The 19,037-nt window shown below is 36.2% G+C and overlaps 1 protein-coding gene across 2 annotated transcripts in view; it reads right to left on the bottom strand.

The window, feature by feature from the left end:
• Positions 1-2,652: 2,652 nt before the first annotated feature.
• LOC148067552 (mannosyl-oligosaccharide 1,2-alpha-mannosidase IA) overlaps positions 2,653-19,037 on the bottom strand; it is a 158,767-nt gene continuing 142,382 nt past the window's right edge. The window contains exons 5-12 of one of the 2 annotated variants that reach the window (XM_087806321.1): positions 17,123-17,216; positions 13,677-13,804; positions 13,485-13,578; positions 13,074-13,189; positions 12,780-12,999; positions 10,326-10,498; positions 6,284-6,399; positions 2,653-4,758 (exon numbers count right to left, since the gene is read on the bottom strand). In XM_087806321.1, coding sequence (XP_087662447.1) covers positions 4,623-4,758; positions 6,284-6,399; positions 10,326-10,498; positions 12,780-12,999; positions 13,074-13,189; positions 13,485-13,578; positions 13,677-13,804; positions 17,123-17,216 — 1,077 coding nt within the window. In that variant the 3' untranslated portion in view covers positions 2,653-4,622. Of the gene's footprint in view, positions 4,759-6,283; positions 6,400-10,325; positions 10,499-12,779; positions 13,000-13,073; positions 13,190-13,484; positions 13,579-13,676; positions 13,805-17,121; positions 17,217-19,037 lie in introns of both variants that reach the window. The other variant, XM_087806322.1, reaches the window with a different exon arrangement.

The following is a 19,037-nucleotide window of genomic DNA, read 5'->3' as shown; positions in this document are numbered from 1 at the left end:
GCAAAAAACTTTTTGAAAGTGAACTTATCGTCCTCCACTTTATTCCGCGATAAAAAAAAAAACTTCAGTCACTCCATCAGTGTAGATCACAGCGCAAGGTGTCACTTTAAGTTGAGTCTAGAAATAAAGTTTTACAACTAATCGATACACAATCCAACTTGCTGACTCACTAATTGTGATTCATGGCATTTCATCTCCATTTTCTTTCGACACCAGGGACCATTAATTATCCTTCTTCTCAATTCAAGCTCCATTACTTCTTGAAGACATAAAAAAGCTTTTTGGTAGGAGATATTTTTTCAATATAAATATCCAAAATTGAGCTTATGTTGGTGTTCTAGATGTCGAATTGTTCCTTGTGAAAAAAAACACACACAAAAAAAGATCTTTGTTTACCCTCAGTAAAAGATTGAGTCACACAGTGTGACGGCTTAATTATAGATAAAGGACTTATAGAGATAAAGTTTGTGGCAGCTTTAAGAAACAAGGAGACTCAGAGTTTCACTATCTTTTTGGGGAAACTTTTTTGTTGTGTGATAACCTACAGGGCTAAAAAACAAGGTTAATAATACACCTGCCAACTCCAGCACATCAGCTCAAACAAGAGCAAAAATAAACTCTGGACCTTACTTTATATTAAACACACTTTTAATGGATTTAAAGCAAACAGTGAAATTATTCACCACTTTACCTTATTATAGTTAATAAGCCTGTTTTACGGTTTGAAATAATGCTTCAATTCTTTATGTTTATTGGAACCAGATTTTGCAGTGTTGTCTTTTTTAATCCGTGTCGTTGGTTTTTTTCTCAGCTTTCCTCTCCTCTGAGTTGCCCTCAGCTGCAAAGTTATTTTTAGGAGCATTAGTGTCTCATTATACAGCTCTGCTTCTTCTGGACACTGACAGGGTGAATTGGGCCGGCAATACGAGCAGCTGAGGTATAAAGAGAAAAAGATCTTCTGATGAAATGTTTTTCTAAATTCATTTTTTTTTTGTAATTCTGGATTAAGGTGGTTTTTTTCACCCAAACAAATCTAAGGATGGGAATAATATGGCAGCAATAGTATATACGTATAAGAAAATAGGTTGTTCTCTCCATCCAAACTAGTGATGGTCTGATGAAGCTTCATGAAGCAGTGTCATTATTTTCAGAGTCCACTAGATGGCGGTCTCTGCACTATTTTCCTTTGTTTTCTGGTCAGCTGATGAAGCGCCATGAATGAAAAATCACATCATTTTTAAACAGATGGCGCCACCTTCTGACCTCTAAACAACACTGATTCATGAAGCTTCATCAGACCATCACTAATGTCTTTGATGGCTGCCATTTCTGTCAAATAAAACGCAAGATACATTCTGTTGTGATGCTGCCAAATCTTGCAAGATTAATAAGCAACTGCACTTTCAAAAATATGCCTAATTAAACTTCAGTTTTTGTCATTTTTCACTCCTCACAACATTGATTGCATACAAAAAAAATATACGTCAAGATATGCGGCTCGATCGGACTTGCACTGCTACTTTTTTTCTCACCATAAAATAGATTTACGTCGCGAAAAACTGCGATAAATTTCCCATAAGAAATGAATGGGACGAGCTTGAGAATGTAGATAAAAGTACAAATTATCAGTGTGGGATTTGACTTTAGCTTTCATAGTTTTTTCGTCACAGGCCCACTCTAGCGATTTCTCGACAGGGAATTGTCTTGTATTAACATTAACATACTTATTGTTTTTTAAAACCAATATATACCATGTATAAAACATTGTAAAAATGAGAAACCCTGAATTTATTTATAAGTTCTCTCTCTGATTGTAGCCAGACTTGGCAACGCTGAGTATCAAGTGATTGCATCCCTCCATCTTTCTCATGACACTTTCACGACAGAGAGTCAGTCCCCTGATGGTTTATGTATTGACAAGCTGTCCAGAGATCCATCTCAAAGGTAGAGATGAATAAAACATGTTGTCATAACCTGAATATAAAAAAATGATTGACTAAATGACTCACAAACAAGGATAAAAATAACATTAAATAATGAATTCCAATTTCTTGCGTGTTTTTCTTTCTTTTTTTAAATTTCACATCAATCAAAATGATTAACTAAAAGTAAACTGGAGTAATATATATTTATATATATTGCTGTTTATTGTAACTGAAACGTAAAACTACGTTGGTTAAATTGACTTGTCAGTTGACTTGATGTTGAAAATGACCCTTGATATTTGTCCTCAGATGATATCAAGATCATGATAAGATCTCATTGTTCGCCTCTACATATGTTTTTCAGTTCTCGAAAAGAACCTCACGTCTGCTCGGCCACATTTTAGATTTAGATTAATGTGTCTGGGTCTCTGACATTTAAGAATTCTGCCTTTACTTAAATGTCAGTCGTGTATTTCCCAACGTTAAATTACTGAAAATTATGTTGGAATAGATTACATTATAATATAATAAACTATAAATATTTTTAAATATAGGAAATCAAATAGAAATGTGTTATTTGCAACATCGTGATCACATATACTTATTACTATACTTAATTATTTACTCCTTTGAAACTTGAAAGTTCGTTTTTTCTAACTTATTTATTTTACTGAAAATTATGTAAAAGCAAGTACAAAAACAAGAACAAATAACAACACAACAACAGTTTGTTTTAAATGTACAAAGTTGCACAAGTATTTTTATATCAGTATTTGAAAATACCCAACAATGGAAATTAAATCAAACATTAAGAATAAGTAATAACAATAATTAATATCAGCAAAAACTAGACTTAAAATTGGATTTAGATTTTTTTTATATATATTTTTTTCCATCTGTTTTTTTTTTTTACTGAAACACCTGAGGGAAGCAAATCAAAACCCGAAAAAATAACCACTGAATTTAAGAAAAGTACAACATAAAATGAACGACAAGCTCATACCAGGGTCACTCGTCTCATCTGTATGTACAGCACAGTCGCTCTACAAGTGTGCAGGACAGCAGCCCCGAGGAGAGCAGTGATCGAACTTGTCTCAGGCTCTCAGGCTTGAACACAGTATTGGCAGCTGTATGGATTCACACGCAAAAAGGCAGGTTGATCCAGAAAGAAAAAAAAAACGAAACCCATTTAAAATTGGCAAAGCAGTTGCACAGTTGTTTTTTTTTTGCAGATCGGTCACAGAACTTGATTATTAAGTAAAATCAAAAGGCTAAGAAAGGACATTGCTAGTCCTTGATAACAATGTCTACAGCGGAAACAACCCTTCACTTAAAAAAAAATGGTCCCCTGGATGCATAAGACACTGCCACCTGTTGACGAAAAGAAAATCATTCAAGCTTGTTTCAGCGAGAAACATGACATCAACATCAGTTTTGGAGGTGCATCATTGAAAGAAAGACATTTCATTGATCTCTATACAATAATTAGTAATCGACTTCTCAGTCAGTATCATAAACGTCACTATTTACCGCCAAAAGAAACACATTACTAGTAGAGAGGGAGATAGAAATGCAAAGAAACCTTTGGTCAAAGAGAGAACTCACGAAAGAAAGATCGGAGGAAATCATTCATCACACGAGAGAGTAACCAAATGACATGATCGAAGAGCAACGTGGTTTTGGTCCATGTATAAGTCCTTCATTCGATTGAATCAAGCAGCTCCAAACTGAAGAGAAAACTTAATTTTATATGAAAATGCGCAAACTAAAAATGCACTTTTCACCTCTTTTCGACGTCTTGAACTGTTTTTTCAGTGTCAAAATAACTGTAAAATCATAGATTGAATGAACTTTCTTTACTACTTTGTGAGAATTCCGCAGTGCTACATGGATGCCCGGATTGAACCCAATGCTGTCGATGCTATTTCAAATGCTAAAAAAGTAATAAAATTATGCTGTAAGAAATCTCTCTGGCTTTTTAGATTTTAAATGTTTAAAAGAAATAAAGAAAAAGTGGAAACCAAAACGTTTCAGGATCAATCTTAATCGTCCTTTTTTTCCAGACGAGGGTCACAAAGCGCTTAAACAATCAAAACAATAGCCAATAAAATATATGCTTAAAAAGTTTGTATGTGTCAACGTTATGTAATGATGAGACACGTTTGATCATGTATTGTAGTTTGAGTTGAAAATATGAGGTTTGTATAAGACGTTTCCTTTTTCCTCCCCACATTTGTTTCCGTAAATGATGGTTGACTCGGATTAACAAAACTCCCAATTCTCAAAAATAATTTGAATGAAAGATGAATACATAGGCCAGGATTTCCTAACATAACGGCCCGCAGTTCAAAACCTCCCCCCATACATTTGGGTCTGCAAGTTATAGATATGGTTTCCTCACAGAGGAAAGAAGGAAAGAAAAAAAGGTGCTCTTTTCATGAAAGTCACGTTCGTCTTGATTGTCCACAAAGAAGAAGAGCCGGAGGGAAGAACCCTCGGCAGAAAAAGGATATACAATCACAGCGTAAAATCACAACCTCCTCTGCTGGAAAGTCCAAACATTTTGCTCCTGAACAGAACCTGCATTGACACGAGTATTTGCAATATTTCGAGCGACAGTGTTTGCACTTGAACCGTGCACATCTGTCGGTAATGGCCTCAAAGGTTAGGTGGTGCTCAGTCTGACGCAAAGGTCCCTCATTCCGTCTTGACCTGCGCCGGCTCGCTCTGCAGGCAGGTCCTGCGTATGACGGGCAGCGGGTGGGCTTCCGTGTTGAAGACCCAGTCCTCCAGGGCGAGCAGGTCATCGTCAGAGAAGAGCAAGTACAGATACCTGAATGGAAAAAGACAAATGAATAGATTTCTATTAAATCCTTTCTTCTGCTATTCTCTAAAAAAATTGAAAAAATTGATCAATATTTCTGTTATTGTTTCATCTTAATCCCTTCATTATTACGATATTGTAAAGCTGGGTTTGATTTTCAATAAATAACTGTAACATTATCTAAAATGATTAAGATTGTCTTGAAATAACTTTATTTATTTTTTATTTTTTTTACTTATATTTGTGATCGTGTCAGATGAAAAGATTGATATATAAGAAAATTAACGTCAGTTCATAAAGTAATTTATTGTTGTGAACAGACTTAATGCAGTTGCAGCAATTTACAGTAATACTGTACCAAATACTGAAGTATTTGAGATAAGTTTGCTCTTTCAAACATGAACAGTTAGAAGTTAGAAATTAATAATTAAGACCCAATTATTGTTAGGATTTTCATGGAGTTTTTGAAACTGTAAAAACTTTAAAATATGCTCAGGTCAAACATGACAAGCAAACAGAGACTATACGTTCAGTTCAGTTCGGCTCAAAAGTGAAACTACACAGACTTAAAAAAATATATTTTTTAGACTATGCAGTAGGACTGAGCAGCCTTGGTAGTCTTTCAACTCTCATTTATTGTTTTTTTACTCACTAACTGCTACATTACGGTTTTTGAGTGATACTCTGTTAAACAATGTCCCAACTAGCAACTTATTTTAACATTTTTTAACTTGCCTAACAGGTTGTGCAACAACTAACTCGAGAATTTTGATTTTTGTTTGTCTCTTTTAATGCTTTTTTTTTGTAGTGATATCCTGATGAAGCTTCATGAAGCAGTGTCATGTTGTTTAGAGGTCAGTAGGTGGCGCCATCAGTTTAAAATGATGTGATGTTGCATTAAAATAAGAGAAAATAGTGCAGAGACCGCCATCTAGTGGACTCTGAAAATAATGACACAGCTTCAGTAGACCATCAATACTTTTTGCACGTTATACACACTTAGATGGATCATATTTTTTTCACTTTCAAAATATCACAGGTTGTTTAGCAGTAAAAGTACTAAGCAAATATAACTGGGATGCATGTGATATTATTGAATCTATTTAATACAGACGAATAAATGGCATCTACATCTGAGCAAAGCCCTGATTAAGATTGTGTTAGTTTCTCCGGATAGCATTTACTATCAAGGAGAAATTATCATTTTATTGTCATGGTTTTGTTTCTCCACTCAAGACGAATCGCTTGGTCATCACCACATGCAGGTGCGAGGTCCGTGACCTCTATTTGAAACCCTCGCCCGCGAGCAAACTGGTTGTTTCACTGATGTCATTGTCAGGCTTAATGACCCGAGAATGAACGAGGAATGGAATGGCAGCTATTCACGAAATGAAGGAAAATAAAGTGAAGCGGAAAAGCTGTGTGTAGTGATGTGTCTCATTGCCAGAGAGAGGGGTTTTCATCACGAACGGGAGCGAGCAAACCATTCCTACGATGTTGTTTCTCTTAAAGTTTATAGAGCAGTGATACTTACTTGAGTGTCTCTGAGAGGAAGAAGCTCTGCTGCATGTTGTCGTGGCTCACACTGGTGGTGTAGACGTCTCGGATCCCAGAGAAGCCGGACTCAACTCTGCAGTGTTGCTCCAGAGCCTGGAGGGAAACATGGGATGGTGGGATTTTAAATCTGTTGCTCAGGACAAATTAGTTGATTTGGTCCTCTGTCAAGTCGACAGTAAGCGAAAAAACCCACCAAATTATTGTCATATGAATGTTTTTTTTACAGCACAAACTCAAAGTCCCTCGGCCAGATCTGATCAAAGTAGATCAATGGACATGTTGAGATGGTGAACTATGAAGACTGAGGTGAAAGAATTTAACGGGAGAACGACAATTTTGCAATCTGACTCATACATCCACTTAACCCTTGTTGTATCTCAGGGTCAAGGTGACCCGAAGGCCAGTAAACAAAAACAACCTCCACCACTGCATATGTATTTATGAAAGCCAGGTAGGTCGTTCACATTGACCAAGAGACAACACAAGGGATACCGCAAACACATTGATTTCAGGCCTCTTGGTCACCGTAGCCCCTGTGTTACGGTGTCTGGATTTAGGAACCTTAGGAAGGTTTCGTTTTTCACGTGTATGGCTTCTCTCTGCTGCTCCTAACACACCGTCAGAATGTGTCTGTTCAGAAAAAGTCAAATAAATCCATATTCGATATTGTAAAATCTAAATCAACTTCCAACGGTGTGTGTTGATATCGTTATCAGTTAAGATCTTGTAGATATTGGACAACTTAAGAAGCCAGTGGATTTGCGTTGACTTAATATTTCAATATTTACTACATTGATAACTTGATCAATAATTGACATATTTGCTTTTGCATTCATTTAAAATATTTTGTTTACTTCAAACTATTCAGTAAAATTATAACCCTTTTGAAGCATTTATAGAAGAACAAATTCTTTGTGTCGTTATAATGAATTCAATCATGTTTTTTCAAACAAAACAATAACAAAAATCAAGCTAATAACATTATCTTCAGAAAAAGTTACAAAGCATATTCTATCTTTTTTAAAGAGCGTTCAGCTGATTCATGTCATCAATGAGTTCTGACCGTTGACCAAGTGAAGAAGCTGAGGTTGTGACATTGGACTTCTAATATATTGCGGGATAAGAACATCCCAAAAACTCATGTATTCTGTTTTCTACTGTAAGTGTCTCCAGAGGTGTTCTGTACCCCCCGGCTCTGTCTTCATCCCTTCATGCTCCAGCAACAAAAAGCCCCCCGGCTATGAAACATCTCTCCATAAAAGGAACTACAAATCAGAGAAAAGGTGCAGCGGAGAGTCACCTCTTTGAAATTATTTTATGTTGGGATGTTCGGTTACAATAATAGCTTTTGTTTGCTTTGGATAAAACAGGAAATTGCTCTATTTAGGGCTCAACATTATATGACATATATTTTTGAACTGTAGTAGAAAAGGAGTACCTTGAGTAAACCACACAAGCACATGGAGATCATACAACTCCACATAGAAAGCTGGAAGTGAACCAATGAACCTTCTTGCTATGATTCTTCAAAAGATATAAAGTGTTAAAAGGTTATTTTAATTGTTCGTTTGTATTATATTCACTTGACCCACAAAGAAATCCTAGTTTTTATAAAGTGGTTGCATGTGTTGATAACTGATTTTGAAAGTTGGCAAAGGGTTTGTTTTTTCAAAATAGCTCCCAATTAGTCTATTAAAATGATAAAACAAAGCTAAATTTTTGACCCCATTTATGGATGTTGGAGTTAATGATGAATGGCTAATTGAAGAAAATGATTGAATTTTCTCACTCCACACTTGACTTACGCAAACCAAAAATGAAAAACAACAAATAAATACAAATTCCGAGTGTGTTTGAGTGAGGGAAAAAAGGTATTGTAGCGGAACATAGTATGTAAATCTGGGGGAAGAGCTTAAATCATGATTTGTTTATTAGATAGAGAGCTAAATATAACTTTATTCTGTACATGATAGATTTATTAGTTTTCTGTTAAGTTGCAAATTGTGTATTGTCTAGTTAAAAACACTTGTGTTACCAAAAAAAAACAATCCTTGACCTAGAGGCAACACAAGGGATCCCACAAACACATTTGTTTCCGGGCCTTCGGGTCACCTTGACCCAAGACTACACAAGGGTAAATGTTTTGATTCAAAAGGCACAGGTTTCATGTATTGACAGAAGTATTTAAGACACATTTGAAACACATTCAATACTAAGTAACTGCACAGTAGCTTATGTCTGAACCCCGAGGCTCTCGCTGATAGAGTTGAGATCCAGTGGAGAGTATCTGAGCAAATCAAACGGATTAACACCTTCTTAACGTGGCCACAAAGACCTTCGTAACAAGCTCATTAGCAAAGACCAGAGTTGTGTCGACACAAGCGGTTCATAAAGAGGAGGCACCACATCCTTCTTACGGCCTTGGAGCCTGATAATTATGGGCTTGTCGCAGTCGTCGGCCTGGATCGCTCCAAATAAATGCTAAAGCTATCGTGCCAACCCTCGCCAGTTTACCGCGGCTAATGTCCTGTCTGCTCCCGCATTAATAACCGAGCTCTTTAGCCAACCTTCACCCTGCTGAACACTGGAACGGTCTGATCCAGAAGGTAATGTATAGTGCCACTAACTATCGGGAAGTTGGCGGAGGGTAATTGAGGGTGATAAAGGGGGCGGACGTAATAGGTGAGGACCATTCATAAAATACAAGTACAAGCTGCATCAGAGAGAGAGGGGAGAGTACCAGGGTCAGGTGCAAAACGACCGGCAGTTGAAGGATCAAGTGGTCTGCACTACACTTTCCATTTTTATTTTGAATAACCCTTTAAGAGACGTACAGTTCTTCAACTCCGTACTCGAGGCCTGAAATAAATAGACAAAAAATAATATCCATGACCCCCATGGACATCTACAGATGGTCTTTTTTGGAGCAAGTTTTTCCTGTGATGAAGTCCCTTTTAAACTTTTATATGCCATGTTTTATGTCTCTGGATGAGGGACCCTTGGCTCTTATGTCTCTACTATTAAATCACGTTATAACTTTATAGTACATTGATAATATTGTACTGAAACCCCCCACAAATTAAACAAAAACACATGTTTTCATAATTTACTGATCTATTCAAGTATCTATATATTTATTATTATTATTATTATTTTAATATTGTTTTCCATGTACTATTTTTTAATCACAATTTCACTTTTTATTCATCCAACTCAGAGGTGGGCAACTACATATATCTTTATTATTCATGTAAAAATACAAGTCGATTACATTTGATAGTATATCATGTTTCACTTAATTTGTTTAAAGGGTTTAAAGAAAGAATAAAACACTTCCTTTTTAACCCTTGTGTTATTTCAGGGTCAAGGTGAAATACATTTGTTTTAGAACACAAAGGATAATATATTTTACAATTTAAAATAGGATACATCAAATGCAAGAAAAAAAAGTGCTGTCATGCCTATCAAATGAGAAATATTCAATTCAGAAAATGCACTTAAAATATATTAAAATAAAACCATATAAAGGACATACAAAAAAGAAAGAGCTGTGAAAAAGTAACGTATGAAGTTGAACTAGCAATAACATTGTTAGAAATACATTGGAAATATTTCTAAATGGTCATTTTTATTAATTTTATTTAATTTGTATAATATTTGACTTCAACTTTGTTCTGCTGCACTGAAAATATTAAAACACCAATACCTTTTTTGTAACATAGTACTCTAATTACCTTTTTATTTTCATATTTAGTTTTCTTTTTCATTAATAATATTAGATTAACAATAAAATTACCGTCTTTTAAAATACATGATTAAAACATATATGTCACCACAAAATATTTTTTGTAGAATAGATTTTTTTTTTTTTTTAAAAAAGGTAAAAATGTCATTTCTCATAGTTAAATAAAATGTTTAATATTTTTAAAAATGTAATTTATTTATTTTTTGAAAAAAAAAAAAGCCATTTTAAAAGTTTATATTTTCGATTAGACATAGTATCTTGTATTAAAACTCACCTCAACAGCCTCCCATCCCCAATCTCGATATTTGGGGTCATGCGTCAGCCTCCACATGTACATGTAGCTCTCGATGACTTCCGGTCGAAGGATGTAGTATCTGTCACTCAGCCTGGTCGCCGTGGCCTCAGCGCCGCCGTCGAATCTGAACGCCTCGGGCCCCAGTTTTGTGGCTGAAGGAAATGAATGAAGGAAACAGACATGTAAAATAATTGCACTGAAGATTATCTTTGCACGCACAATGTAATGGTTCTTTTGGGCCATCATTGAGCCTGCAGCAATCTGCAAACCCAACTTTATTGGAACGTTTTTTTATTTTTATTTAAAGTTTAGGTCGAGGTTCTCGAAATATCACAAATAAACAGACAAATACTTGCATAATGAGTCAAGCACATTTTAATTTTGCTCAGTTGGATCAATGGAGGGCATACTAAGGATCAATACTAATAATAAAGGAGTATATTTATAATACTGGACCTCACCAACCAAAAAATAGTTTTAATTTCTTACAGCAATCCTCGTTCTGGCTATTACAAAGACATTGTTGTTTTTTTTTATCGTGGGAGGACCCAACAAAAACCTCTGGTATAACAGACACAGTTATATGTTTTTTAGCCTCTAAATTCTGTAAAAATGTTAAGTTTTTTTTCCATATTTGGTAACTCTCTGAGATGATTTTTCTAATCAATCTGGTAGACAAGTCCACACAGAGAAGCTGTTGGATGAATCGTCAGTATTTTTAAGATGCAGCCGAACATAGATCTCTTCACACTAGAGAAAATCTGGTGTCAACCCTCGTCTGCGAGAGATAATCCTAAAGCTGCGGCTCAGATTCTGTTGAAAGAGAGAACTTTAGTGGGTGACGATGAAAGAGTGCAACACTGATGTGAGGGCTTTAAGTACCCACAGCATTTGGGAGAACCTTAGACACATGAGATTAAAGTAGAATGAGCAGCCGATGGTGAATCTCCAGAAAGTCAAATGAAAGTAAAAAGATGAAATACTGTCTTAAAAAAAAGAAGCAGAACGAGGAAAGAGGATGTTTTTTAGTTTGTATTGAATCTATTGAATCTATATGTCAAGAGTTTTTTCATCCCTACGGGTTAAACTTTCATGAAAGTTATACATTGTATCTACACAAAATACATGTAAGGAACATTTTATAATACATGAACAGCTCAATGATCTTTTTAACCAACCAATAGAGATCAATTTCACTTAGGAATGTCTTCAGCAAACACTGTTATTGAAAAGCAATGCTAGCAAGTATAGCAGTCAGTAGTGATGGTCTGATAAAGCTTCATGAAGCAGTGTCATGTTGTTTAGAGGTCAGTAGGTGGCGCCATGAGTTTAAATATGATGAGACGTTTCAATTGAACAGTTCTTCAAAACTGAAAATACTGCAGAGAACGCCATCTAGTGGACTCTGGAAATAATGAAACTTCTTCATGAAATGTTATCAGACCATCACTACTATTGAATTTAAACTACCTTCTCTTAAAAGTACAGTGGAAAAATAAACAAGGGAATTTAAATAGTTTCTATACATTACGGGGGGGCTAAGCTTAACTTTAACAGACTATCTAACTACAGTGTAGACTCTACACCGTAGAGCATATAAATCAGCAGTTACTATAGAAGAAAGTTCACTGTTTTAATTAATGATGGTCTGATGAAGCTACATGAAGCAGTGTCATTATTTTCAGAGTCCACTAGATGGCGGTCTCTGCACTATTTTCCTAACTCTTGTAATGAAACATCACATCATTTTTTAACTGATGGCGCCACCTACTGACCCTGTAAACAACATGACACTGCTTTATTAAGCTTCATAAGCACATCAGTAGTTTTAATTATGACACAAGGTTACCTTAATTAAAAGTTTAAATTTTGATATATGGGACTTCCCTGACATCCATTAACAGTATTGATCCATTGAAATACACTTTCCATCATCGATTGCTTTTGAATTAAACCCCAGAATCAGGTTAAAAGAAAACAAGTGTGGACGTGTTGACAGACTATAGTTTTTTACTCTTTTGCTGCTGCTAATTTCCCTGCATTCGAGTTGAACCCTCGACTGTTCCACCTTGAAATGTGTTCGGCTGTTTTTAATTAACAGTAAGAACCTCCTTGACTTTTAATTTCATACCTCTGAATGTCACCTTCGTGACTGCAGCAACAGAGGCAAAAGAGCCTTTGATGGAATACCAAAAATAGTTTGATCTGAAGAGCACATTTTTCAACATGAATCAGCGGTTGAATTTTTGAAGCAGTTTCCAGAGAGACTTCTTTATCAGATGCTTTGATGAACTAAAATATCTAGGAGTTGAAGCCAGTTTCACACTTTGCATTCTTTCAAATTTCTACTTCATTTTTTTAACCTTTTGGATTTGTCAAAAACCTTCGCCATAGTCGTTCTTTCAAAAGCCTCGATTCCGACTTCTGACTCACTTGATCTTGTGTAGCTCTCATGACAAGTGTGTGTGACCTCAGCAGCGAGGTCCAGGTAGTGCTGCCTCTTGTCTGGAGCGCCGTCATCGGCGCCGATGCCGATCATGCCCCCGGAGAAACAAGCCAGGTGACCCATCTTGTGATCCAGAATGCCTCCTCTCCACTCAGCCATGTAGGTGAGCCCACCGGGTGACTTCTGGACCAGGTTGGCCTCGATGGCCTGCAGCAAAAACACACTCTCGTCAGCCGCGGAAAAATAAAGGGACTTAAATGCATTTGCGGAAGACGTCTTACGTCGAGAGCGTTGTAGTACATCTTCTTTGCATCCTCGTCCGTCTTGTCTGACATCAGGTACGACTTGATGAGATATTCGTAAAAACTGTCACCAAGCCCACCAATGGACACGTGATCTGAGAAGCACAGAATAATACATATTTCCACCGGGGCCGGCTAATATATAGATTTTAACAACAGCCTACAGGAGGCGCTCTATCAAGAAAGAGTTTGCCTAATGATGAATGAAAAATAAATCATGCACTGGTTTCAATTAATCGATGGTGAGGCATTGGAGACTGCAGCGTAAAGAACTGATTAAATGGAATAAAAAGACAAACTTTCAGAAATTACAAAGCAAAATGCCGCAAAGTACAATCAATTTTTCGTTTCTGGTTTAAGTCAGGTAAAGATGAAGGCCTGGATTCTTACGTTGTACCCAGTTCCCACTGACTGGACTGAGGAAGTTTGGGTACAGGCCGTGAGGTTTCTCGATTTTGTTGAGTTGTTTACGGATGTTCATCACCTGCAAAAACAAAAGAAATCCGGGTCAATGTCGAAGGCTCTGAAATCGGTCTGTCCATCAAGTCTCTGAAACACAAATCGGTATCTGAGGTATCTCACCTTCTCTGTGTATATGGGATTGTTGGAAAGTTCCGACAGATGCACAAATTCCAGGTGGAGGGTTCCGAACTCAGCCAGGATGCTGCTCCCAGCTGAGGCCCAGCCCCAACTCCAACTGGTGCCACTGCAACAGAAAGCAAAAGCCAAACAAGATAAGCATCAATTCTGACAAACAAACAGACACGGATCAGACATCCAGCGGTAAACAGGCGTTCAGTAGTTTCACAAAGTCATAAAGACTGACTTTGAATGCTCCGACTGGCTTTATGTAGTATAATAAAAGCTCTGAATTTCCCAGATCGGTTTCCTTTTATCTCCTTAAGCCCATTCAAGCATATGTTCCTTAAGTATTCTGGAGAGAGAGGCTGAACTGAATATTCAAACGTCTCAAAAATGCCAGAAAAGAAACTCATACATCTGAATATGTTTTGGAGGCGTCATTTGCAACGTCGGCACAAATGAGTTTGTCCGAGAAAGTGAATCTAAGAATTGAAACACAGGGTTGTATTTGTAAGTTGTCTGGTAGTGATGGTCTGATGAAGCTTCATGAAGCGGTGTCATTTTTTTCAGAGTCCACTAGATGGCAGTCTCTGCACTATTTTTCTTTGTTTTGAACTACTGTTCAAATGAAATATCACATATTTTTTAAACTGATAGCGCCACCTACTGACCTCTACACAACATGACACTGCTTCGTGAAGTTTCATCAGTACTCTCTGGTCAATTGGAGCAGCCATTAGATGTTTAATTTGTCCTAAAACATTTGCCTTAATTCAAACAAACAGACTCCATTGATATAAAATGTATTCATATAAAGTTACAAACATGCTAAAAAATATCATTCATATTAATATTTAAATTCACACTTTGTTTAATATTGCTTCTCAAATAAAAATATGTTTTTGCTTTGAATATAGCTTTTCATATTTAGTTTATGGAACTATACTTTTCCCGAAATTATCTGGTTATTATGTAGTTGGTATTCACATGGATCTACTATTATCTTCATTTAATTTCATTGTATCTTATATAACATCTTAATATGGCTTCAATTTTTATAGATAAAAATCCAATCAGTGGGAACACTCGAGAAAGGTTAGGAAGGCCAAACGAAGACAACTATCACATTTTTGTGTATAATTCTATTTTCAAAGATCTATTGATGATTATTTTATTGGTTGTTTATTTGTTAACTTTATGTTTATCACTCAAGTAGGTGTATGTGGTTGTCAGGGAAAACAAATTCTCGAACCCCAATGTACAGTTAATAACAGGAAGTTCAAACCAAAAACGAATGTTTTTGACTGCTGTAGAAAAATAAGCTAAAATAGTTTGTAGCCTTTGAAGGTTTAGTTCAAGATTCACGTTGAAAAAAAAATGTAATTTAATCTTTTTTCTTATAGTGCAAAATAAACCCAACTGTAAACCTTTCAAAAGCTTTATTTTGCCTCTTTTTATATCTCAGTGTTTTTTATTATAAGCATTACTTTGTTACATTTGTCTGCCTGACACTTTGAGTGTGAACAGGGCAAGTGAGGGAGATAAACGCGTTGAAATAGGGTGTGATCATATAAAGTGCACATCGCCGTGTTCCCCAAGACAGTCTAGATCTTATCTCTTGGCGGAGAAACTGCAGTTTTGCATTATCATACAGAAATTGACCCACAAATCACTACGACAATGAACTACAGGGTCACATGAAACATGGCGGAGAATAACACTCCCTTCATTTGGTGAAAGCCTCTGTCTGTGTCGGCAGCACTGAGAGTCGTCTGCGAGCATCTGCTCCAGCACAGATTCCATATGTTTACTTCTCAGAGTGATGAGCGTGTGTGTGCAGCTCAGAGACGTCTTCCTGCCGTTTGTGTGTCTTCTCTCTGTCCCGGAATGACCAGACGACAGGCAGCCCTGCTTCTCCCTACCCATCTGTACCTCAAACTTGTGTTGGTGATAGAGCTGGAATTAACTGTCGGCCGGTAAAAAAAAAAAGAAAAAAAAAAAAAGGTAATTAAATTTGCCAGCAGCTGCCCAGCCTTGCTGCTGGGTTAATTGGCAGCAGGTGGAATGAAAGAAGCGCCACGACGTCCCTCCCAAAATGAAGATAAAGAAAAGAAAATCAAACAGAAAAAAATAATATACGGTATGTCACAAGTTGAACTGAAAGATAACAAGTTCAAAAATCTATTTGAATAATTCATTCCTGAACGGTTCTTTAATGTTATTAAAAGCAACAGTAATTTATTCAAGTTTTATTGATTTTTTAAAATTTAATTTGAACTAAATTAAACGGAAAATGGTTAAATAGCTAATTAAATAAGAATATTTGTCATATTATTTATCATTTGGAAAATATTATCCAATTGACTTTTATTCAAGTTCCTATTTCTGGCAGAAATGCACAATATTGTAGTTCGAAAATATGTCAAATCGCAAAAGGGATTAAAAATGATCTAGTGTTTGCCCTTTTTCCACACCTTTTTATTATATTAAATTCTTTACATGAATAATAAAGATATATATTCGGTCTTTTTTCAATGTTTTGTAAATTAAATTCAGTGTGCTAGGGTTGTGTCTTGTCTTTCAAACTAAGTGTGTGTTGTGTTGATGAAGCTTCATGAAACAGTGTCATATTATTTAGAGCTCACTAGGTGGCACCGTCAGTTTAAAAGTGATCTCAATAAAATAGCTGTTTAAATCAATAGACTATACAGGAGGGAGTGACATCTACTGGACTGGAGTGTTTCATGAACCATCATCATCATTTGTGATGACTTTTGGAACAATTTGAATATATATATTTATTATAAACAAAAAACATGAAAAAAACATTTTCATGGAAATTACATACTGAATAAATCCTTTATTTACTGGGAACATAGACCCGAGAACAAATCTGAGGATTAAATGTGGAGCACATTAAGTTTGTTCCAAAAACATTCAATCTATTATTTCCTATAAAAACATGCCAACGAAAACAGCCTGCCTTCAAAAATGTTAATGCTACATTGACACAACAACATCAATACACTAAATTAAAATGTCAATGAGTTGGAACAGATTAATCCGAAAATGTTAGAGCTCATCTCTGAAAATGCATTTATGATAATGTGATCTTGCGAGTGCATTCATGAATTGAAATAAATAACTGGTGGTCATCACAGTATATTTACTTTTAAAGAGCAGTTTAATATGAAACCGTTTATTCCAATTTTCCAGTTCCAGGATCCATGTGATTGCTCTTATGATTGCCGAGGGAAGATAAACCTCACTTGTTCCAAGGACACATTTAATCATCGCCACAATTCATTAACTGCGTGATTTCTGCTCACTTTAATCCAGGCAGATTATAAAACGCAGGACTGGAGGACTATTGTTGGCTGACAGATGGGCACGATACTCGCGAAACAAATTGACGACGAATGTCAGCGCCGATGCTGCGACTCACCTCCCCAGGTTGATGACTCCTCGGGGGATTCCAGTCGGTGTGTTGAAGGCAGGAAGCAGCTTCTCTCCGAGCTCCAGCACCTTGTTCTTGAACACCTAGAAAGACAACAGGAGAGCTTTGAGAAATCACACAACTGATGCCGAAATATACTTCAGATAGATTGAGTCAGATATATTGATGTGCATCGAAATATTGTTTAGTTAATGTGTGTGTTTTTAGGGTTCACATTAAAATGTAATATCTACATGAGAGGCTTTAAAGTTAATGTGTTTTAAAAGTAGGGCTTGGTATCAGTCTTCGATTTTTGCAGAACTGACCAAAATACTTATTTTTTGATACCCACACATCATCAAACTGATCATGCGTGGATTATTTTAAAAATTAAACTGATGCTTTACAAAGTCAAAGTCTTCTTTTGCACTGGAAATTATTTGTTCTTTTTTGTTCTCTTTAAAGAATTTGAATTGGAAATTGACCAAAGCTGAGAATTTAACTTACAGGTATCGCAGTGAAGTAAGTAAGTAATGGTTATTTCTAAAGCGCCTTTCTATTGGTATTATGGACGTGCAGATGAAGCTTCATGAAGCAGTGTCTTGTTGTTTAGAGATCAGTAGGTGGCGCCATCAGTTTAAAAATGATGTGATTTTTCATTAGAACAGTTGTTCAAAACAAAGGGAAAACAGCGCAGAGACCGCCATCTAGTGGACTTTGAAAATAATGACACAGCTTCATGAAGCTTCATCAGACCATCAATAATTGGTATCAGTACCAGTATTGAACACTTTCAATCGATACCCAGCCCTATTTTAATAATGCATCACATTTAATCATATAATCACTTGGCAGGCAGGATTTTCCCACTGTATAATTGTTCTTACAAAGAATTAGGATATATATTTTTTAAGTTTGTCAAGATTTAGGCCACAAACTTGAGTGTACACCAGACCTGGGCAAAGTGCGGCCCTTTGACTGTATTTATGCGGCCCTCGTAATGTCAAAGTATGTTCATGTATAAATGGTTCTAATGCATTAACAGATGTATTTTGTATTTATAATACATTTATATTTTTACACTTGCTTACTTTTTCCCTCCTTTATTGTGTGTAATTTTTCGAGTATATATTAATACCTCACAACATTTTTTAGTTGAAGAGTTTTATAAAAAACTCATATACAAGAATAAAAAAAAGGTTATTTAGCTTAATAAATGTCACGGCCTAAAGACGAATGTCCTTTTTTGAGGACTTGACGGCCCCTAACAACATTCACAGAATTGAATGTGGCCCTTAAATAATTATAATTGCCCATCCCTGGTGTACACCAACCATTCATTCATTCATTCATCACATTTTCACAAATAATGAACAAGTATATAAAGTTTCCGGTGTCAATACTACACAAGCATTACAAGTGGTAATATATTGCTTCATTTTCATGATACCATTACATTGTTTTTCAAATCAAATGGCGCCACCTATTGATCTGCAAAAGACATGACACTGCTTCACGAAGCTTCATCATCCACCGTCACGACTATGGATGTCCAAGCATTGTTTAGATGATGGTTGTGTACAAAAACAAAAGTCAATAGAAAGTTGAACTGAAACGAGGGAGACGCTGGCGATGAATAAAATCCCAGACAGAGGAAACAGACGTGCAGAGAGAGAAGAAAGGTCACGGCAGCAGAGGGAAAAGAAGGATTCATAAGACAGAAGAGACACTAGAGGGAAATCAGACGGCGGAGCGTCGCGAGGGAGCAGAACTGTGAAAGAGTGACATTGCACTCAAATGAACTCAAATTTGGATTCAAATGAAAACCTCTCGCGTTGACCTCTCTTTAGCGACGGAGACTCTCATCTACACCGACATCACAAACACTAATTAAAAAGTTCATATCCTCCAGAGAAGCCACGGTG

This window comes from Callionymus lyra, chromosome 13 (genome assembly GCF_982586985.1).
Source record: "Callionymus lyra chromosome 13, fCalLyr1.hap1.1, whole genome shotgun sequence".
NCBI lineage: Eukaryota > Metazoa > Chordata > Actinopteri > Syngnathiformes > Callionymidae > Callionymus > Callionymus lyra.
The sequence above is the reverse complement of the archived record's forward strand: the minus strand, read 5'-3'. Positions and strand labels throughout refer to the sequence as shown.